Source organism: Buteo buteo, chromosome 5 (assembly GCF_964188355.1).
Source record: "Buteo buteo chromosome 5, bButBut1.hap1.1, whole genome shotgun sequence".
NCBI classification, from domain to species: Eukaryota; Metazoa; Chordata; class Aves; order Accipitriformes; family Accipitridae; genus Buteo; species Buteo buteo.
Window position 1 is genome coordinate 18603044 of NC_134175.1, and position 24541 is coordinate 18627584.

A 24541-nucleotide genomic window follows, 5' to 3' on the forward strand; every position below is an offset into this window, starting at 1 on the left:
GCCTTTGAAAAGCAGAACAAGTCAACACATATGTCTAAACTAAGGTCCTGAGTTGTTCTTGTATGCATGACATTGGACAGATTAATTCATAAGTGCTGCCGCTTTCCAATAGCAGATGTATGATGGGCTCTATGACAATATACTAGAGTTAACAGCAGAGAAAAGAATGTGACAAGAGGTCACAGATCAGAAGAAATCCCACAAAATAGATGTCGAGAGAATCCTCGTAGTCAGCCTCCCAGGCCACCCACCCACAGGGGTGAGCAGCAACAGGGCTGGCCCCAGCGTGGTACACTTTCCCTCCTTCCAGAAAAGCAGCTGGACACTGTTTCTCCATTCTAGGAAATCAGTGTGCTCTTTGGGACATGTGGAGCACTTACAGTCCAGAAGAGAACGTCATACCTGCCTCATAACATCAGCCAGTAAGAACTGGCCTGACACTAGTCCTGAAGACAGCTATTTCATTTTTAATTTCAGACTGGGATTTCATTTTTAGTGGAAGACTCTCCTATTGCCATGTTCTCTGACCTTCTTGCACATCTCCAGTGGCCTTCTTTTAGAATATTTTTTTTCCAAACATTCAATTGTTTTGCCTTGGTATTTCTTTCGCTTCCAATCATTTAATACTGGAAAGATCAAGAGTTAAAACATTTAATCCTGCGTTCTTCTGTTTTCTGTTTTTTCTGAAGGATGAGTCATATGAGTACGGATCGCCTTTTGTTATTCTTTAGTAAACTCAAACAAGAATATTTATTCCTCCATTAGAAAAACAATAAATCAGCAAACAGAAAAAAGTGAAACAATAATTTTTAAAAAACCTCGCTGTGTCTTGCATCCATTGTTCTTTTTTTATTTAAAAAAGACCAAAAAAAAAGTGTTCACAAAATGTGCTCGTTTGCTAGTGCTGAAGCCTAAACCTGGGAGCTTTCTATGCTGAGGTCCCATATGAACCAATAGCTGAAATACAGTACACTTGAGCCCTTCTGGGAACTACATGTACTGTCTGGAGCAATGTTGATTTGAGCAGAGACAACAGATACAGCAATTGGTCCCTGAGTAGAGCCAACAGAGTGACTGTTTGATTTGTGTGATGCACCCCCACTTTCTACACAAACCCTGTGGTAGAAAGGATAGCCTACTTTTTAAGATAATTTGTTCTTGGACTGCTCTTCTGATGGATTTAACAGGTTTTTGTTGCTTAGAGATATAGCAAAAAATTATTTTTTGTGATTATGTAAAACTAAACATAGGCACCAATTCACAATCAAGTTTATTCTTAAATTTATAAATATTTTCTGCCATTTAATGTTATTTTGATGTCCAACAACCACAAGTTGTAGAGCACAAAAGCCTTTACAAGACACTCTCCTGCCACAAAATCTCATTTCCATTTTATTAAGTACTTCCTTAGATGGATAAGAGTGTGGTATTTCTTTAAAAAGTGAATGTCTGGGTTTTTTTCAGTTGTACAGTGGAAATCTGAATTAGAGGCAAGAAGAAAGGATTCCTTGCAAAATAATTTTGACACCTCAGTGAAAAGGAGGAGCATCCTCACAAAGGCATTGGGCCAGTGTTCTAAATTAACAGATTCCATCACTGGCGACAAGAGTAGGTGCGTGTTCAGTGCAGAACCACGCCCTGGCCATAGATTTTGAATTCCCCAGAATTTGGTACACCCAAAGGTCATTAAACTAGTTTGGCTTGTGTCCCTCCTGCTGCGAAGAGAAAATGCTGTGGGTGCTGTCTGCTTCACCCGTATGCAGTCATAATGTTGGCTCTGCCTTAAGAGCCTTCACAGCTGTGCTGTAACACAGTTAGTTCCCAACATGACTCAGATGAAGGATTTTATTTAATCTGCACAGGACTTTTGCAAAAAAAGAGAATTTTTGTTTGTGAAAACTACTGAAGCTGTGTGAAGCTGAAAACAGAGCTCATGTGAACAAGAGACTGCATCTCAAAAGCTTATTTCCCATTGTCTTAGGAAATAATTTCAGTGAAAATGGAAAGATAGAAGAAGAATGAAACAATTTCATTGCCTTGGCCACCTTAATTCCTGTAATTGTCTGTTAACACATCAGTTGTAATTTGCATTACTTCTAGTTCATAAACAGCAATGTTTAAAGAAGTGCATGCAGGTTTTTTGTTTAGTGGCTCTAGATTCAGCTTTTCTTGTAGGTCAAGTGTTTTAAAAAAGTAGGCTTTAAGAGAAAAGAATGCCATAGATGCATCTTAGCAGCGTGTGTTGGTTCACTAAGTACAATTTGGAGGAAAAAAAAAAGTTTCTTTACTTGACTAAATGCAGCCTTTTTGTTTTCTTTCCCTTCCCCACCTGTGCTTTTGGTCATTATTTGCACTATTTGCAGTGTTTTATTTCTGTGAAACTATACACTCCTTTTTCAATTCCAAGATTCTTTACTATCATTAAAATCCATGCAAAACAAAAAATAAATATCTTGTTCCTGACATAGGGGTAATTCCAATGACAAAACCTGAAGATTCTCAGTTCAGATTAAGCTCTCTTGGAAACAGGGGATAGCTGCCAGCCTGTTCGACAGGTCAGAACTTTGGGAACATTTAAAGTGACACTTAGATCATTTGCTTAAGGACTGACCTTTTGGGGAGGTGGACCTGAAGTCACCTAATAAATATGTAAGAGCATGTCACTCATTTGTCATTCTGAGGCAGAATGTCACTAACCACAAGCCTCAAATATACACAAGGGTTCCCCAATTGTATGAACAGCATAAATACTCCAGTCATCTGACATAGTGGCTGGTCAGTAGTTGTGGTCTACACATCTTTCATGGTATCAGCAGTAAAACGCAAATATGTTCAACAACTTTTACAAGTAATTATTCCAGGTGCCCCCATGCAAAAATGCTCTGATTCCGATATGAGTACCTTTTTCCAGTTTAGTCCAGGTGCCAAGACATTACATCCCTCGGAAGGTGAGTGCTAACCAAGAGCTACTTACTAAATACTCCAAAACTGCCTGCAAGACTCAAGAATCAAGTCAGCTGAGTTTCCAGAGGGCCTGTTTCTGTGCAGAGGATGTGAAAAGGAAGGCTTTGATCATAAAGTGTCCATCAATGTTCAGGGAAAGTTGTTGTGCCACAGTCTGTTCAGGCCAGGTAATTAAAATAAAACAAAATGGTGAATGCCCAGTCAAAAGGAATTGACTCATGACAGCAAATGGCAACTGCCTCATGGTTTTACACTAGAATTATAAAATCAATTCTACAACCACTGTTATGTGAAGGTAGCACTAATGAGAAATTCCAGTGCAGCTGAGCATTGCCATTCATTATTTGCTGAACCACAGCAAATATACTGCAGAACTCAAGGAAGATAAGGTCCATAGGTTATTTTGTTTTTTATGGGATGTAATCATTCAGTGATATTGGTTATGCTTCTATACAGAAACCTCAGGATTCATTTCTGTACAAATTCAATAACACAGATACTCCAAGGCCTATGGGAAATAGTAGGTGTTGTGGATAAATCTGGGTTCTTAATCTAGTTAGAGACTAGTTTAATATCCAAGGTGAACAATCCAGAACTGTTCTTAGGATTTAAATTTTACTTGAACAGTCAAGTGTTGTTCTGTAAAAATTGAAGTGTTAGTGAAAATAAGGGAGTCACCAAGGATGTTCTCTTTTTTTGAAAGGATGAACTTAAGAAATATATAGAGATGTTTATTGTGGTCAAATGGGCTGAAAAATTTGTAGAATTCAGTATGAGAGTGGCTTTAAGTCAAAGACCATGATAAAATTTCTCTTCTTTTTCCCTTGGCTATTTAAATGTGAAAACCTACCATGTAACATTCATTAAGTTTCATCTAAATTAAACAATTACTGTGACAAACATATAGGCATTAATACAGAAAACAGAGTGGCAATAAAAAACTGATCTGCATGCAATTATGATAAACAGTTAGTTTAGTTTAAATCTCATAGCTGAGAATGGTTTGGATCCAGTGTTTGGTCTGTTTGTACATTTCTATTGAAAAGAGCCAGACAAATCAATCCAGGTATTGTTAGATACTGTGGCTCTAATTTACGTCCTGAGCATAAAAATTTGAAGCATTTTGTCTTACATTCTAGGATAGCTCAACAGGAGGTGGTTATCTGTTTGTTGATTGTAACTACTTGAAGTTTATAAACCAAATAACCTAACCTGTTAAGTAAAATGATACTGGATGTGAAAACCCAAACTTGCATGAAATAATTCCGCCATCCCAACTCAGACAACGTGGAAAATTGGGGGGTATTTAATTCATGCGGAAAAGTGGTGTGTAATTCCTTTTAAATGTATCAAGCCATTCATACCTTATGAGTGTATAATACACAGAAGAGACTCTCAGGGTATGTTGAAAGTGGCATCAAATTAATTAAGATCTCTTCATACTTGCTTCAACCTCTTCCACCTCAGGTGACCACAGCAGAAGAGGACTTTCCAGTTTAAGTGCAAATGTGTTTCAGATAAATAGGTTTTGAAATGAGACTGAATACCTATCAGATTAAAAGGTAATCTCAAGCTGCTCTTATTTTGTTACGCATACACAGATATGGGTCCCTTTTTTGGGATGACAGTTCATTACATTAATGAATCATTGCTGGGAAGGATGGTTTCCTGGGTCGCTGTAATCTCAGCAACACTTAAGAACAAATGAATGAGCAGTCCTGCAGTTAATGACCTGGATGAAATTAATTGACTGAGAGTAGCAATTAGTTTGGTCATTGTTTTAGCAGAGATGCACACTGTGACAACTTTCTGCATTCACTTCGGAGTCTTCCAAACTTGGACTTAAAGCTACATTCCCAGCAAAACTACATTTGTAATAAAAGCTGCCTAAGACATCTTATTTGGAAAATAAGTTTGTCTGTTCTGATCCTATTCTCAGTAAAGTTTTGCATGGAATAAATGGATTAGTAGTCTCAAGATTTTTTTTTTTCTTTTTTTTTTTGTCTGCTGTACCTTCTTGTTTGAGGAGCAAACAGTAAAGAAAAAGGTGGTGCTTGTTCTGCATTCCTTTCACATGTTGTAGTGACAGCATCAAACTGAATTATTTGAAAAGTTTTAGTTTGAGAGATTGGTGCTTCTGATTTGGGAACTTGTTTTCTTCATAATTTTTTTTTGTGTGTTTGCTTTCTCCCCAGGTCACACAAAATTATGGTCTGAGGCAGAGATGGTGAGAAAAACACTGGAACAGAACTGTTGCAATTTTCAGGTCTTCCTTTCATTAACTCTGATTGCTCATCAGCAGAAATACCCAGGTTTGCTCTTCCACTTCTGGGATTCTTTCAGTTTATGTGGCCACATCAGGTACTTACCTTTTATTTTTGTTAGGGAGCACTAAGAATTAAAAATCCTCTTTGGGCTGTACCCATTGACTCCTAATTAACATGAAAAAATGCTTTACCACAGAAGCTTTACCACAGGACTTCTTTTTTCACATGCATATATCTCACATACAGCGCACACTAACTATTCATATATAGTCTCAGTGTGCATTTTGTATGCACACAAAAGTTCCAGATGTGCTGTGTAGCTTGTTTAGTTGACTTTATTCTTCTGTAAAGCCAAGAGAAATATTAATCATTCATTTACTGTTAGGGGATGGGTCTTCTTCTCATATTTCAGTGAAGGGGGTGGAAAAGTAAAGTAAGCCAATTTTTTTCCTATTTAAGGCCAAAGCTGGGGAATGCTTGTGGCTGAGTTCTGTACATGGCCCGGTGCTGGAAGGGCAAGGAACAACCGATGTTGCTATTTTGAATAGATTTTTATTCCCCCCCCCATTTTTATTTTTGCACAGAGAGTCTCATGTCTAATATTTAGACATGATGAGCTTTGTGCAAAAAGTAACTTTGCTCATTCTTGCCGCATTTCAACCCTCAGTTATTTTGGCACAACAGGACGGTGAGTAATTCAAGCTTCTTATGATTTAATGTTTTAATTTTATTTTTATTTTCACCAATGATTTTAATAGCTTGTAAGAAATGTGTGTTCACAAATCTCACCAGAACACTTTTCCTTCACTAATTCAGCAGAGTCAGATATTTAATGCAGAAGCTGAAAGCTGCAGGAGTTTGCATTAACATCCCAAAGGTTTCTGTTTGCTTTGCTTTCTTCTGTGGTTAAAAGGACTGTACAGTGTTGTCTGCCTTAGCTGTGTTTGTTCTTGTTCTTACTTGTTTTCCTATTACAGACACCAGAGAGTTTTTTAACTATTTCTTTTAACTCTTAGAATAACATTTTAACTGTTAGCTCTGTGCTGCCTGGAAGTTACTTGTCACAAGCAGCTTTTTTATTTGGAGTTCTCCTTTGTACTTGTGTGTTTTCCACTAGCAGCGTAGGGGTTTGTTTGAACAATTTGGGTGTGGAAAACTGCCTTAAAATTCTAACCAGTTTTGATGAAACAGTTTTTAAGAGCGTTATATGAAAATATGTTGGCTTATGGGATTTTTACTTTGACATAAAGCAGGAGGGTAAATTAATTCCCTCAGCTGAAGTAGTTTGAATTGTGCATCTGCAGGCTGTTTCAGTCCCTCACGAGACTGATTAGCAGCTGATGGTATCTGGGAGTCCATGCGAGTGTGTGCGTGTTTACAAAGAGCGAGAACACCAAAAATCAAATGGGCATGGAATTTAGATGGGAAAAAAAATACTTTGTATGCAGTAATTCAACTTTGAGTGAAGATAAGTGTGGTACGAGTATTTAAGTTAAACAGATGACATTCCATGAGTACAGCTGACCTTTTTTGGATGTGCTCTGTTCCTGCTTGCCAGACATTGTAAACCAGACCTTCCTTAAGATAAAACATTTTTCTTTCTTGTAAAGATAAAAGATCTGCAATGTATTTATTCCTGCATTGAGGCAACGGATAACTTTACAAATAACTTGATAAGCAGCAGCCAAATAAACTGTAGTGCAATAAAGGAAAGGCAAATGCCTTTAAAACCACACCCTACCCTACTCTATGTGATACAAATAATGAAAACGATTACTTTAGCCATTTCATGGCAAATCTATCTGCCTCAGCGTACCTGGAAAGGCACCTCTGCCAATGGGGGGTGACTGTGAGTCCACCAGCAGGGTGTTGGCAGTGGAGCAGTTGGAGCTCAGGGGGCTCTGTGCATGAGCAAATCAGGTAACACCATCTGCAACAGCAGCATGCCCAAATACCAGCCTCCCTCACCAAGCACAGACACAGGCTAAGCCTTGTAAAGTATCTTAAGAAAACCCCAATGCGTATAAAGATGTTCTGTAGATAATAAACATAATATACTGTGAACTGATGCTTTTCTGTTTCTGCTTTTCCAGTATATAAACTATCTCTTCAATAATCTTCAGTGAAGAAAATATTATAAAATTTGAGCAATCGTATGCTTTGAGTTTTCTCTGCTTACAGCAGCAAATAATAAACATATTGCATATATTTAATATGCATTATATATATTTATATATATATATATCTTCAGAGGGATAAGGAATAAGGGAACATCCAATATAAAAAGAAGGAACATGATTTTTATTTCTCCCAATAAACAAATCCCCCCTGAGTACCAGGTCTCTTTCCCTCACTCTGGTCTTATCCCTGGACATTTCTGAGGTGCTACACATATTTGACTCAAGAAATGGTAAATTTTGGGTGGAAGAACAATATACAAATGAAGTGTGAGGGAGTATTCTCATTTCTCTGCCACATTCCTGTTTCATGTTGTAGTAACATTTCCTTACTGGGCTAACTTCCATACTACTTACAGGGATGAGGTTACACAGAGAGGCTGATAAAACACTACTTATCCCTTAAAATATCGAATTCTGTCCTCCCTGTCAAATGTTCCTTTCCACACATTTGAATATGCTTTACTCACAGAAAATAATAATTGAAGTAGTTGATTATTAGCTTCGCTAATTCATGTGCAGGGCAGCGGATGGACTAGGAAACCAAATTTTCCACGATTCAAAAGAGAATTTCCAGACATGCTAAAATGCTCTCTCTTGTCAAGAAAAATGTTTATATGGTTAGTATCAAATGTAAGTCAATATAAAATTTTCCTTGGGAAAGCCTGCCAGCGGACCAGACTTGGCAAGATTATAAGGAAACTGCTCAGTATACACTAAGTCTGGGATAGTCAGATGTACCTCTGGGCTATGTTTCTTTGTCTTGCTGTAAGAGGTAGGAATGGAGAATTGAATACAGCCTCAGGTTGAACCTCTTCAAAAGCTTGGGATCTGGGTATTGTGGAAAAAAGAATTTTCTGACTTCCATGGACAAAAGCTGTATGTCCTGATAACCCACTGGGATGCTTTTAGCCTGCAAATGAAGTCACCTTGACATAGTTCCGGTTTTCTGATGTGTGTCAAGTTAGTGTAAGGTGTTTACAAGCCCTGACCACGTTCAAGATAAAGTGCCTCCTCGTGGCTGACATGACATGAAGCTGGTGCTTCAGACATGACAGGTGATTCAGATTCCAGCAATGTATATTCAGTTCCACCATTTGAAGGCATCTTTACATCCTGCATATTAAGCTACCAAAAAGCGTAAGAACTTAGAATGTTTCTTTAGGAAAGAAATCTATCCTCTACACAGCCAGCATGATTTGTGCAAGCATTTGCCAGCCTTACAGCCTACATTCATCCCATTTATGCTGAGTTTGTAGTCAATCAAGACAGCTACTTCCAGAAGACAGCATAAATTGTAGCTAGATAGACTGGAGGTATTTGGCAGTTTCCACTGACTATGAAGGAAGCACATGGACAGCCCCACTCACATCAATGCCAAAAGGGAGGTCAGATGGATTTGGGCCTGTCTCAGCTGCATCTGAGATGGTAAAGGACATCTCAGTCACCTGGAGTGTGACACTTCTCATACATATACCCGTAGTTCTTCAGGAACTTCACTGACGTCATCAGGAAAACTCTACTGCTCTAAAAAGCAGTGTGAAAGCAGAGCCAGAAGCCCTTCATTATTATTCCAAATATTTTTTTGCTCTAATTTGTTTAGTGTTTTCCTTGTCATGTAAGTATTATCTTGGATGTTTGGTCCAGGAAGCCCATTTCTGAGGTAATGACTGAATCCTAAAATATCTCTGAGAAGACTTATTGACCTTTCATATTACTTTCAGTCACAAATTACAGTTTTAAAAATAAATAAAACAATTACATATAGGTTTCAGGAAGCACCATGCAAAGAACTTTTTATGCTGAGCACCTGCTTCTGATCCCCCAGAAAAGAAGGGTTGTATTTTGGGAAAACTTGCAAACAGCTTGGTTTAGCCATTTTGCTTTCTTTTATTAATTGGAAAGGAATAGGTAATGAAGTAGATGGGTACTGCATAGATGCAGTGTATTTGTGAGACTGCCAGACTGATATTTTTAGCACTTAACCTATATGCAACATTGCACACATGCATTTTGTTGATAAATTAGCTAGTTTAAGGGTAATGCTAATGACAGTCAGAACTATCTTTCCTCAAAGGTTTTGGTTAACACAGAAAAGCCCACCTCCAGAGTTTTGAAGGTAAAACCAGATGATGCCTGTCTGTGTGCCAATAGATAATTACACCATCATAAGTAACCTGGACTATGTGAAGGTATGAAAGATCAGGGATCTACTGCTCTTCTTCCATTTTTCCTAACTGCTTTTTACCAAGCACACGGCAGGCAAGGTTATGCCTAGGAAAATTGAAACATTCCTTTCTGGTCTGGAAAAGTCATGCTAAATGAAAGCCTGGGGAATCCACCCCCTCTAATCATTATATATATGTTCTTGGAAATATGACAAATTTCATAAACGCATTTTAGATCACACATCCCTGGAAGACATTAGCCTTAGGAAAATGAGACCATTATATATCCCTTTCATTATTTTCCAGATTTGTTTTTGATTTGAGACCAAATCTACGTAGACTGATTTTTTAAAAGAGGAGGTGGAGTTGGAAACATCCACTGCTTTATTACAGGGGGAAGAGGCAGAGGTAGAAGGGTGTTGTCTCTGGCACAAACATTACTGTTGATGCCTCAGTCAGAGTCAATACATGTGCTCCCTTCTTAGTGCTGCAGATTACAAGCAGATCTATTTCCTCTTCCAGCTTCTGCCAAAGTTTTGAGGTTTGAAATAGGCAGCCAGGTGTCACTTACAAACTCTTAGCTGATGCCAGCCTTACACAACAGCTGGGTGTTAGTTTTAATTAATGCTTTTCAAGAGAAAGGAAGGAGTGAATTACTATCTCTTTTTTGTTTCACAGACTGGCTGATAAACCAGACTGACATGGATCTATTAGTCATTGTCCCATTTATGTGCTAATATTGTTCAAACCTTGTTTTAATCAGAAATGTGCAGAAAATGGGACATACCTGGCTTCATAATTGGGAAAGCATGCTGTAGGTCAGTAACATAAATGATGCAGACTGTGAGCATTTTGGATTAAAAGCAATCTCTTCAGAGTTGAAAGGTTCAGCCTGCCAGTAGGGGGAAACAATAACAAAGCATGCTTTCCCAGGCTAGCGGGCACCATGAAAACTATATTGCTCTTGATGTTTTTACGGTAGGTTAGTAGTCTGGAGAAAAGCACAAGCCACAGCTGTTGTAACAGTTGCAAGTTTTAATTTGTTGGCTTAAAGTAATAATTTGTCAGACCCCACAAAAGTGGAAATTAGTGCAATGGTCGTGTCCATTAATACTCCAGATTATGCTGTCTTTTAGTCGTGCTTGTTTAAGAAATTAGGCAAAAGATCTCAGCCTAGAAAAGAAAAACTGTTGGCAATGGCAAAGATACATTGTTAACAGAATGGGGTTTTTTGGTCTTGAAGTAAATGGATTAGATTCACAAATCATTGCAGAAATTCGATGTGATAGAGCAAAATTCAATTTATTATTGGCAACACCCACAAAAATAAAACTCAAACTTGAAAAGGGTATAATAAAATCTTTTCTGATTCAACATGAGAACTGTTAGCTAATTCTCGTTGTTGTAGCTTGGTAAATTGTAGATTGCACAATTTCAACGTGGTTTAGAGTTCGGTACCTACCACCTGTATGTCTACAGTTTTGAGACATTCTGATTTTGGTTTTTAGCAGATGGTAAATAACCTTCAACCCAAAATGGAACAAAAATTTTAGTGTCATTATTTTACCTGCTGCAATATTTTACCAGCCTGCCCCTCCTTTGACACATCCATGATGATATACCCTGTACAGGAGGAGAACTGGGCACAGATGCAATTCTGTCTCCAGGATTGATGCAAGAAACGTTATTTTGTTTCTGTACCCTCAGGTCAGGCTGTTGAGGGGAGCATGGATGGGTGCAGAAGAATGCTGCAGCCCCTGGCCCTCAGCCTGCTGCCCATTTCCAGCCCAGGGGAACCAGTGGATTCCTCCTGGAGAGAAGGCTGTTTGGGGCTGTGCTGCTCACAGTGATGTTCTCTCTGTTACTGAGATGCTGTATGGTGACTCACTGCAGTTGGCTTCCCAGGGCCATGCTGCTACTAGATACGGGAGCCAGTGCTCTGGCTTAGTTACTGCTGCAGGACAGCTACTCCTCTGTGGATTGTCTTTCTTCCATTGAATCTTTCAATGCACAGGGTTTGTGAACCTTTACTTTCTGTCCTCTCTATGGCTTCCCTGACAATAGATGCTTTGTCCCTGAAAAAATCTATAAGGAATTCCCACAGAATTTCCTGATTTTTTCCATTCAGCACAGTCAGACACTTTGTGTTTCAGGGGAATAAGAGTCCCATATTTATGTGTAGGGGCTATGCCATTAATATTTCTGACATTGCTTTGAGACTGTATAACAATTTTAAAGATTAACCCTTACATTGCTCCTGGCTGTGGTTAATGAATTGATAATCTCCACAGGCAGTAAAAAAATTATATATTACAGGAGTCAGCAAGTCTCTTCTGTAAGCATAACAGAGAGAGAGGTGTGCTTATCCTATCTTAAATGCTGGAAGGGTGCAAGGAGCAATGAGTTCCATCATTGAGTGTAGAGCAATACATCTTTCACGCACAGGTATAGTAAATTTTATTTTTAATTTATATTTTCAAGCAGTCATCATTTTTTCTCATCTTGTATTTCATAGGAAAGGTTCTCTCCATTTTGCTTTGAGAAAACCTAACCCACTTCCAACCACTGCTTTTATTTATTTTCACTTCAGAGCCAGTCTTGTCTCCGAGTTTACAAAGTGGAAGCCTCTGCCTGTTTCATGTCAAAATGACAATGGAAAACATGATATAACCCCCTCCAACAACAACCATTTGTTGGCTTTAGTAACTTCAGCTCTGTGACTTCTGGCTTTGTTTAGTGAAAGTACAGCAGAAGAGATTCCTTTCAGATTAGCTAAGAGACTACTTCCATTTTCCCTCATTTACATCAAACCCTTAATTTAAACATGAACTATTAGAATGAGGATGAAAATGGCACCTCCTTTAACAATGTCTGCACATTTTTGTCTTGCTTTGATTCACACAAGTACTCCGTGAAGAGATGGCTGCCAGAGAGGAGAAAGCAGGAAGAATGTGATCATAATGGAAAGATACATATTTTAAGGCTGAATGTGTTTTGTTATTTTGAAAGCTTAGGCCTTCTCTTACAGCTAAAGGGGCACCCAAGTGACTCTCAAGAAATGGGGGATGTGACTTGTAGATTTAAGACTTTAGCTGAGTTGGTACCAGAATGGCCTGCAGCTTAACATAAAGCTTTCCACGGCCACAGGAGACCCATCCCTTTCTGCTGCTGGTTTTCTCTTTCAGTCACTGTGCATTCCACCCTGGAGGGTGGCACAGACACCTCTGCTCTCCTGCTAGGCAGCAAAAGATTTCCTTCCATGTGCAAAACTTCTGTGGCTTCAGGTGCTGCTTTATTCCCAGCCCCAGCACTGTGAAGGGCAGCAGAGTTGCAGGATCATCCCATGTACGTTTGCAGCAGTAGATATGAAAGGATGATCTGTGTCTGGAAAATACTTCCCACAGCAGTTCGACACTGGCAGTTCTTGGAAAACTTCTGGACATAATTAGTTCCCACTGAAATTCCCCACAATTCATGCCCAGTGACCAGTCGGTGCATTAGCAGGCTGTCTGCTGCAAATATCTGTTTTCCTCTATTCTGTCCCTTTGTGCTTCTTTTCTTTTCCTGCTTTCCATTTTCTTTTAGGAAAAGAGGCAAAAGCAAAATTGCAGCTCCTTTTTCAGACACGAGAGAAACAATTGCTCAGCCAAACACAGCTAATGGAAAATGTGGGAAGCATTGCTCATTGTTCCTTTGATGTTCAGTGTAATAGCGATGCTGAGCATCAGAGGAGAATGAACTATATCCCCCATGCTTTCCTTCAGCTATAAGCAGCGAAAATAGAATTCATATTATCTTGGAAAACACTTCTATGTTCATGAGAGGCTCTTTTAAAAAAATGTATTTTTTTTCCTGTGTGTGGCTTTAATTCTACTGTATGGTGTTTGCTTGTTTCCCTACAGAGCAGTAGTCATTCTGTGCCAGCTGTTTAAGAGAAGAATGTCCTAGTGAAAGCAAACAATAGGCTGTGTAGTGGGAATTGCAAATCTTTGAAAAGAGTAATTGAAATCTGCTCAGACATTTTGAAGATTCTTTGCACAATATTCTAAGCCTGTTGGTGGCTTAGTCATTGGCAGGGTGGTCCTCTTTGTAGATCTCTCTTTTTTGTATGAACAGAATAGCATAAATATGGGTGGGGAGCGGGGGGAGAAAAAGGAAAGAAGAGAGTCATTGAAGTCCAACTGATTATTTTCCTGTTAGAGCAACTGAAGAGAGAAAGAGCATTGTAAAGAAGTGAAGAATCAAAAAAAAGTACAAAGCGTCTTAATTTATCAGGTGTTCTCTGGCTCAGGCTCTTCCACTCATACCTTTTAAGGACTCCAGCAGATAAACTCTGGTGGATCTGGCTCTGTCTGCTGAAGATATTCTAGCCCTCCTCTGCTACAAGGCGCTGTTTATTCTCACCCTGTGCCAGCAGATGCTGTTGCTGCACAGAGCAGGGAGGGCTAAATGTATGCCAGGCTTCAGGCAGCCACTTCAACTGCAATGCTTCTGACCTCTGATATTAATAAAGTCAGCTCTGTGCTTGCAGGGTCTTCACTGCACCAGGAGTGTGGCTTTTCACCTGATGAGGGAGTTAGGAAGATCCTTAGGTCCTCATGCTTGAAAAATAAGCATAGAATTTGACACTTAAAAGTGGCCCCAAAATTAAGAAAGTTGTCTTTGGTACCCTGAGAAAACCCTCACAATACCCACTTTAGTAGCCTTAGGAAGTTGACAATAAGAATGTTGTATCCAGTGTACAAATAGCCATTTAATATCCTCTATGAGGCAGATTAAGAAGAATTTCAAATACTGCCATCTGTATCCAACAAACTGTCCAAAATGGATGTGGGGTGAATTAGTACAAACTGGAATAAGGAATGAATGAATACAAACTGTTTTGCAGATGAAACTAGGTTAATGATGGTCTATGCATTCAGAATTCCCCCTCGACCTTCTGAATTACAAATACCTTTAATTTATTGGCAGCCAAAGATATGATTCTTTTCTTTAGACAGTACACCAGAGTTCCTTAATCCATCACTGGAATATGAAATACAAGAATCAAACCCTTCATTTACTTCCAACTTCTGAAATTACGGGGAAATCAATAAAATTGTGCAGGGAGTTATGTTAGTGTAGAATTTGACCTCCTGCTGCTTTACTCATCTCTGATGTAAATTCACTATGGCCATGGAGTTATATTGGGGCTGACTTTGTCCAATGTATCTGAAAATATAAATGATGTTACCATATGTACTATACTGTATTGTAACATTTCCCATCTGTTTCAGTCTCAGGAGAGAAGCATTGAATCAAGCTGATTTCTTCCAAGGCAAACCACAGAAACAGCATTGCATGAAATTGTTAGCCCTCTCACTGAGCTAAGGGGAAAGAGAAGATCATGTCCCACTTGAAACTTTAATCACCTGATAAAAATGGTTTTAATTACAAAGTTAGGCAATGCAAAACAAAAAGCATACATTTTTCTTCCCACACAGCCTTTATGTTTTATCTTGTGAGAAGCTTGAAGTGTTCTGCATTAAGTAGTTGTAGTTCAATGTTTTATAGGAGGTGCTATGTAGAGCAAGCTGTAATGATCACCCATTTCCAATAATTCCCTTTCACTTAGCAGCTCAGAAGCTGAATCTCACTTTCCTGATGCTTTGGATCTGTCAGACTGGTTGTACAGTCTCAGAAACCTGCTTATACACAATGACTTTTCCAGTTTTTCTTTATTCTTGCCAGGACAGACCTACTGCAAGAAATGTTGCGAAGAATACTCCAATGTTATAAACTATTTCTGTTCCTAGCTAAAATCACAAATGCAGAAGTGTGTCTTTGAGATATACCTTGGGGGGTGATTTTTGTTTTGAAAGTTCTGACAGAATGTTGTGCTGGATTTTGGTAAATTTTTCCACTTAATTGATCCTAATAATGTTGAGCATGAAGCCGTTGCTGTTCTTTAGAAGTATGTTAGGCCAGCTTCTTATGGAATAAGATTGGAAATGTTCATGTGTTCAAGTGTTCAAAATTAAGATTACCTTGACACTTGGACTCTGACTGTAGAAGTCTTCATTGACTGCCCAAGGAGTGGGCAGGATGTATGTTTAAAGAAATTAATAAATCCATAAAATCATCAGTAATCACATCAGACCTTGAATTTATGTCAGTTTCTGCTTGGTTTAAGACACAAGTCTTTGTGCCATTTGGCATCATTCACTATAAAGACAAGAAGCACATTAAAATCAGATTACTGCAGAGCAGTGAGAATTTATGGCAGCACTACAACTAAATAGCCACAAATAAAGTGATTACAGCCTGCTGCTTATTTTTAGAGTGACACCAAATGACACAAAAGTGATGTGCCAAAAAACATTGTAATATAAGAACAAAGGGGATGGAAAAATCTCATAGGCGTTTTACCAATAATTGGAAGAGTGACTGAAAAATTATGCAATGGTCCCTCTAAAAGGCATTAAATGCACTGAATTAAGATTAAATTCTTGTTTATTGTGTGTCCTGCTCTAATGCAAACGCTTACCCTTATTAAAAGGTTTGATCGGTCAGGCAGTGAAGACCTTCAGTTCCCACCAGAATAATTAGAAATTTATGTTCTTTAGGTCTGATCCAAAGCCCAGTAAAATCAAGGGAGGTTCTAATCAGGCAGTGTTTACCCTTAACCAGGAATGAATGATAAACATTCTGCAGAGTATAGCAAAAGATGTTTATCTCTACTAAAAAGACAGAAGTATAAATATAATTGTCTGAGTTAGAGTCAACCTGTTGAGAGAGTACTTTGGAGAGGAAATCTCAGAATAACATGTCAATGGTCATTCAGGAATATCTTCCTCCCTTAAAAAAACAATTTAGGCCATAATGTTGTCAAGGAATAGCTAACAACAAAAAGAGTATAACCATCTCTTGCATCCATCAGATGTTTTTCTCAAAATGACTTTTATAAGTTCAGAAACAGGTATAACAATTCTCTGGGCAACACCAAAAAAGCAGCAATGTGATAGATAGACAGCAGTCTGCTCTATCCTGCCCCTTGTATGACTCAGTTTGAAATGACAGTTCTGCCAAAAAAACCCCACCAACTAAACAAACAAAAATACCCTTCTTGCACTTTGTTTTCCTATTAGTGGTTTTGAAACAAGAAAACCCTTCTGCCATTGTTTTTCATGCCGGACACCAGCAAAAGCCAGTGGGGCTGTTGTGTAACAATATCACCGATGGAATATCCTTGTCCCTATTTCAAAGCAATGCTTATGTGGCAGGATGATCTTTAGAAATTACATGAAAAACATCATTCAAGTATGTCAACATATGTGCCTGAATAGAGTAATTCGTGAAACATAAATGTTGAGACAGAATGATGTGACAGATTCAGTCATTTTAGACCACATTACCTTTGAGAAGAACAATAGCTCTCTGACGATAAAGGAGAAAAATTAGAGTTCTTAACAGAAGTCACACTTTGAAAGATTAGGAAAAAGCCAATAATCTGCAAGGAAAATAGAGGCATTTTGTGTTTTACTTGGTAGCAAATATGCCATAAGGATATTTTTTAATACTGATATTTCTAAAATTTCTAAAAGCTGTAAAAAGCTTGCAGCATTTGGAGCTTATAAAGACGAATGAAGGGAACAAGCAATGATTTGTTTAAAATGCAAATACTTGTTTGTACCAGTGCAGGCCTGGGTTTTTTTTCCATTTTGTAATCTGAAAGACAGATTGGTGGGTGGGTCTCAGAGCAAGGACAGTTTGGCGACATGACATAAGAATCCTTTGCCTGAGAATCCAGCCTCTTCTATACATTGCCAGTGAAACAGTGTGTGTCTCCTTTCAGCAATACCTCTGACAGACAAGTACAGTATTTTGATTAACGGCATTATTTTGTGCTGCTTTCCCTTTCTTGCTCTGCATCTGAGTAGGGAGGAAAATGTCTGGGACTGGCGCAGTGGCAGAACTGTTCAAATGCCAGCTTTTTTGGCAGACGAGCATCCCTACAAGTAAGAAAGCTTCGGTTTCAGTCTGAAAGCACAGGATGTAGCTGTCCTTTTTGGTGTGAAGCTTGGGAAATCTGAACCATTCATTCATACTCCTTTTCCATTCTACCCAACAGCAGTTCTTCCTCCTACAGGACATGGAGCAGGAAAGGATTTTTAACATGGAACTGCTCTGATTTTTCACAGCCTGCATTTGTTTTATCAATTGAGGTTTCAATCCTGATACCTCCCATCACGTAGTGGACAAGCCTTACAAAATATTACGTCAGTACCATTAAATCTGAAAATGTCCTAATAGGTAGGTATGCTCAAGTTGGCCCTTAAGTCCTCATGCACTGTGTGAAATGGATTCCATTAATTAGCTGGTTGTTCTAAGGCAATTCTAGCTCAGAGAATGTCTGCAGGCCTTGCAGTTGAAAAAAAAATCTTGTTAAACCATTTCTTTTCTTATATTTCCACCTCTTTTCCTGACTTCTGTGAAACAGACAATATTTCAGACTTTGCGAGTACTCAGCACTTACCTGACAGGAGAACATGCAGGCAAACCAGACCATTCTGGCTCAGCAAGCCAATTAGTTAATTATGAGAGTCCATTTGTTTCCATTACTAATCTTGGGATGGAATGAGAATGTTTGATTTTCTTATAAACGTCATCATAATACCAGACAGGGAGCCCAAACCGTTTGCTTTGAAGTAGACAGCGTGGCATTCTTTTCTGCTCGGTAGATGGAAGGCAGCAATGCTGCAGACATGGGGATGGATTCCTCCATCTACTCTACTGTAGGGGAGAATTACAGCATTTGCCATTGAAAATGAACAATATGTCTCCTTTCTACTTTGTCCTTCGGTTAAACAATGTATAAAACAGTGCTGGAATACACAAGAAATGTATTTACTATAGAGGAAACATAAAACACTTTTTGAAGTAGCCATCCTGTAAAGCAGATGACCAAAACTGAGTCGGGGTAAGGAGGGACAGGCTTTGTACAGTTAAAAGTCCATAGAAAGCAAAAGAAAGACCCTTCTTAGTGTCAGCAGACTTTGAATCTGGTCAAATTTAGAGGCAAGCCCTCCTTCATCTCAGTGCTTTAGCCTTTACCGGATTCACTTTAAATAACAGCAAAAACCTGTTTGCTTGACTCATTGTGTTTGTGATCAGATTCTCACAGATCAAAGCTCCTCAAAGTTTTGCTTCCCAAGCCATCATCGAGCGGCTGCTGGAGGATCGTGAGTCACCTCTGTGTGGACTATTGCCCTTTCTGAGGCAGAACCAGACAAGTTCAAGATGTTCTTTAATATCTAACCAATTAGTCATATCTTTGCAAATGGGATATATGAGTCTGCTACTAATACAATAGCTGGACATTTGTGTTGTCCAAAGTGGAAAAACCTGTGTTATTTGAGGAAACTATTAGGAGGTTTTTTCTTTTGCCATATAAATGTGGTTAAGTAAGTCATGATCACAGCGCTTGCACAAATACAAAGCCAAAAGCAACTACAAAACAGGTCAGCTTCTCAGGTCATAGCACTCTATAACAAATTCCCATTCACCTCACTGGAATCAGGATTATGTCCCATAGGACATCTGTCATCCTTCAGGCCTACAATGACCATGTTTGTTTTCCCCTGTACACATTAGAGCTCTTCTATGTACCACACTTACAGGTCCTCTGAGACTAAATGGTGATTTTCCTTTCAGCTTTCCCTATTGGTCTGCTTATATACAGCTGCTAGTCTGCTTAGAAAATGGGAAATAATTCAAAACCAGCATATGATGAAGATTGCGTTGCTTTTTTTTCTTTGCTTTGCTTTTTAGGCTGGCCCAGAGAAATCCTACTCACAGCAAAATCTTCAAAAATGTGAATGCACAGTAAACAGCATAAATGCAAAGTTATTCAGGCTTTCAAATATTAAACTTTGATGTTCTGTACAATGAATATGAGATTGACACAGCTTCCAACAAACCACTGCAATAACGGCCATAGGAGTGAAGTGCTGTATAGCCATCACATTTTAGGGCTTTGGGAAGAAGAATAAGATTATGCATTGCCATAGGTGAATACTGTTGAGTTCTAATATTTTTTTTAAATCTTAGGCTAATATATATGTTTAGGAATCAATAAGAAAAGCTGGCTAAGGCAAGTATGTGACTGTTTTACCACAAGTCTAGAAGTAGGCAAGTCAGCTTTTTTATAACCTTATTATTCTTATATGTTACTTGCCAGTGCTTTAGCACAAATCAGCTTTCCAAAGGATTTTGGAGCTAATGGTTAATCTTTATGAGCAATGCAAAATGCATTATGTCATAACATTCTGACACACAGATCTACATCTGAGCACAGAGGGGGTGTCTTGAACAGACTAAGTCTTCCCAGATGTAAGTTTCCTTTGGAAACCTATTTAATACTTTCATTCTGCCAAAGGCTGCAACGATTTTCATTGCAGCTCTCCTAGCTTGTTTCTTAATTCATTTAACAATGTCCAGAAAGTTAGATGCAATATGAATGTCATCATATCCACATGTCTTCGACTTTTCTCTTTTCTTTCTGTTAAATGATGCCCTCTACTGTAGAATAACTGAATGACAACCTTGTAAAAATGCAGAGAAATCTGCTTTATTTCCTTATTGCTGTAGAATTGTGTCAGTCGTTTTGTGGTACATTGTTAATTTCCATAATTGTCATCGATATTGTTCCCTAAAATATGGAAAGGTGAGTATTCTCAGTGTGAAAAAAATCAGAAAAGAGCAGCTGTCTTGAAAACAGAATCTTTTCTAACCAGCAGTGCAAAAATATGGGAAAACCAGCCCTTTTCTACTCCCCATTCAAATTCTCCTCCTCACTGTAAGGCAGCAGGATCAAATCCCTGGAAATAACAAAGCAACATACAAATCAATGAAAATGAAGTAAGGATGAAGAAAAAATTGGCATATGAAAATTCAAATTCTTGGATATGAATATACTAGTGAGTAAGAACCTTGCTGTCTTAAACACATAGTTAAAAAAAAAAAGTCGTGGTTTTGAAAGGATAAGAGTGATACTAAGAGCTGAAAATCTGAATATTAATCAAATACATCTTATGGGTACAGAAGTGTGTGTACACTATGCATTTTTTTATATGTGTATGCTGTTAATATAACCGTACATTACCTGTGCACACAGTAACAGTATTAAATTCTTTTAGATCTGTATCAGGGTATTTTTATTTAACAATTATGTATAAACTATGTTTCACTCTAAACAAAAGAAAAATCATCTCTTCCCTTCCTCATTATGTTTGTAAATGAGAAGGATGTTTTAACCTGTGGAACTGGGAAGTGCTCAAGCGGAGTGACAGCTGAGTACATCGCTCTCAGGTGAAATGGATCTATGCCCACCTGTGCTCTCTAGGGGGTATCCAGCCAGATCTTAGATGGATAACAAGCTCTAACCTCCCCCATAGCTTTGATGTTATTCTGCCTCCCACAGTATACTGCTTTTGAGGTATTCTTGTGTACAGTGAACCACTCGTACACTGAGCCACTCGGCTTTTGCCACTTTATAATTAAGGGGGGGTTGTGAGTCATAGAGAGATTATAAAGATGATTTCATTCATAACACTACACTTCTCATTTTTAAAATGCATTTCAGCCTTCTTGTTTGTCAGGGAACATTTGTCATTACTCTTGTCACGGCTAGGTAGTTTGGTTTTTTCCCAAGTGCCCACAGTGAAATCCTGGTTTGTTGAAGGAGGAAAATGTTTCTTTCAGAAACAGTCAGCAATTAATTAAGCAGAGAATCAGCTTATTTACCTGGGATCCACTGACATGATTCTGTGGTGTGAGAGCTGTGAAACCAAGCAACTGGTTTAGAAATGAAATCTAGCTTGGTAGGCTAAGGAAGGATGTCTAGATCCTCTTCAGAGGTAGTGGTTGTTAGGTGATATCCTTGGAAGCAGCATCCTCTGATGCCGTACCCTGTGTCATGGTGGGTGTGAAGAAGATGCTGTCCTGGAAATAAGCAGTTCTTCTCCACTCCTCTTCTGCAGATTGTGAAGTTTCTGGTGAGGCCCAAAAGGTGGAGAAGCAAATGGAAAAGGAAAAAGTGAATTTCTAAGTGATAGAAAATGTCTGAGGGGGATTAGTTTTCATATGCCACTGGAATGTTTTAGATTTTTAAGATTTTGTTGTTGTTGTCAAAGGAAGGCAAAATGCTGGCTCCCAGCCAAATACCAGGCAAATTAAAAATTACTGGCTTGAAAATGTCTGAAAAGTATTTTTTAAGCTTTTTGCATCTTCTTGTGGTTCTAATCAAGCTGGTGGTCAAACCCAACTCTTAACCGTAAATAGTGTCAGCCTTGACAAGTCAACGTTTTCCTGTTTTGATTCTTTTATAGTTGATGTGCAGAAATAACATAAGCTGGTGTATGCAGAAAGCCTGTGGAGGGGTTGAATAGGGAAAAGAGACCACCTGTGCCATGCTGTACCCTGCTCGGAGATCCCCACTCTGGTTCTCCACTCAAGGAGCTAGGTGGTCTTGGTTGTATTCCCCACCGCCCTTACAGAGCTCATACAAGGAGGTGGTGGATTTCATGGGGGACAGAGAGGAAAAAGGTTATTATGGACAAGGAAAAGCTGCTGAGTGAGACACTGGGAAGGGAGCAGAATCTGAAAAACTAAGCTCAGTTAAGTACATGGCAATAAAGAAGGTGAACTGTTCAGGTACAAAAGAGAGAGGATTCAGGGAAGATGAAAAGGGAAGTTACATGTTATGGGAAAGATGAAACAGAATAGAGAAAAAAAAGACTGAAGCAGAAGCATGAGAAGAGAGGAGACGCGTCCAAGTGTGTACCATGCCAAAGAGTGTGGGCATGGGCATGGAAGCAGATACCCACAAATACAGAAAGAAAAACAACAAATGTAAAGAGGAAAAAAAGAGACCAGTGTGCCAACGTCGTAGTGGAAAAGAGAAAAAACAGATGAAAGATGCCATGTGAGAAAAGAAAAAGGGACTGCATAACCCATAGGAGTGGACTGAACTATAAATCTGGACTCAGTCTCATACTACATAATCATGACCATTAGAACAATTTGATGGCATTTGGAATTTTCTTTCTGGAGCCAGCGGCAATTTTAATGTCAGAGCTTTGAATTGCATCTTCTGGCATTTTTCTTCTTTTTGAAGGGTGATGTGTAGTAGGTAACTTATTCTGATATTAAAGTTTTAAGGTACACCAGTAGCTCTTTCTCCAGAATTTTGTGTTTGTAAACTGAATTAGTGTTAATTATTCATGGAAAAAATCTTATTCCATTATTCAAAGCATTCACTGATATTTATATTTGCAATCTGAAACTTTTAATAACTTCTACAAAACTTCCAAGGAGTTTGTCTAACTTTGTGGTGTTATTTTCATATTGGTTTCTTGAATGACTGGGCTTTCTGGATCTTGTTTCTCTAAGAAAATACAACCCCAAACTTTAATGTTTGAAGCTGGTTTTCATCAGTCTCTTCAACTTCATTATCTACAACAAATTTGTTTAGTAGAATAGCTGTTGGAAGGAATTCACAAAGCCATGAATATTGCAGATGAACAATGTTTTTTCTGAAAATACAGACACCTGTAACATTTGAGCGGGCCAGATGACACTTTAATTGCAAACCATTTGGGCAATTAATTTGAACATTCTTTTAGATCTATTGCATACGTTGGCTTTCAAAAAACACTTGGAAAACACTTGGTGCTAATTATTAATGCAAGACCTTGTGCTGGACAGACGGCTTATTCTGCATCCGTGTGCAAGTGCTCGTGTTCGCACATGGGGTCAAATGATACACTTGAGAGGTTTGGCACATTTCCTTTTTAGCTGCAGCAGAGAGTTCAATTGCTAATTACACAGTAACTCAGTCTGACACTAAAATTACTCAAGATAGAAGATTTTCACAGATTTAATTGGGTTTTGGATCAGCTCCAGCAGGTTTCCATTGATGTCTATTTATAGATTCAGAGCAGACTCTGCAATTAATGTAACAGATCCTCCCAGTGTCTGAAGAGAAGTATTTAGCCCTTTACTTCACATGCATAAACCTTATTACAGTAGAAAACAAAACAGACTATCCAACAGCTTTCATGTTATTTATCTTTGATTTGGAAAACACATTTGAAATAATATTGAACACTATTTTGTCTTTCTTTCCAGTTGCAGGATGTACCCATCTTGGGCAGGTTTACGCTGACAGGGATGTTTGGAAGCCAGAGCCATGCCAAATCTGTGTGTGCGACTCGGGATCTGTTCTCTGTGATGACATCATCTGTGATGATCAGGAGCTGGACTGTCCCAACCCAGAGATTCCCTTTGGAGAGTGCTGTCCAGTTTGTCCACAAACAACACCACAACCTACAAGAGTAAGTCTGTCCTCAATGTTGTTACTTTGGTGTTGCCACCTTCTTAATCCATGTCAACCTCAATTCATTTTCTTCTAGGTGCTCTTAAACACTTTTCTTGTAAATACTAGGCTTGTCACTTTCTGACTCTAGGCAAATACTTAGGATGGGCACATTTTGCCAAATTAAATTAAATTTAAAAAAGCAGCTTGAACTTTCACAGAGTTTTATCTTTTTTGTTAAATTCAAGAATACTTCTGTACTCTATCAGATAATTGGTACCAGATCTGATAAAATAGTTGTTAGTCCTTTGAGCTATGCAGCTGAAAGCATGAGGTCCTTCAACCCAGTTTTACGTAGAGAACAGGCACAGATAAATAGTAGAAAGGGACAGAGGGCAACAAGTAGCCATTACATTTTCATTTTATGGAGAAGCATAGGAAAAATGCAAACAGCTTATTTGTTGACTGCATGTTCAATCAATATCCATGAAACTAATGCCAACACAGAGTTAAAGAAAGTTAGACAATTTTCACAGCATACTGCAAGTCTGCATTTCTTATCAACTCACAGAGTGAATTTCCTTTAGCAGAGTTTTTGCTGACTTAATG

General features: G+C 38.5%; 1 protein-coding gene across 1 annotated transcript in view; it reads left to right on the forward strand.

Annotated features, from left to right (window-relative positions):
- Positions 1–5684: 5684 nt before the first annotated feature.
- COL3A1 (collagen type III alpha 1 chain) overlaps positions 5685–24541 on the forward strand; it is a 53309-nt gene continuing 34452 nt past the window's right edge. The window contains exons 1-2 of the mRNA XM_075027973.1: positions 5685–5919; positions 23746–23951. Coding sequence (XP_074884074.1) covers positions 5841–5919; positions 23746–23951 — 285 coding nt within the window. The 5' untranslated portion in view covers positions 5685–5840. The remainder of the gene's footprint in view (positions 5920–23745; positions 23952–24541) is intronic.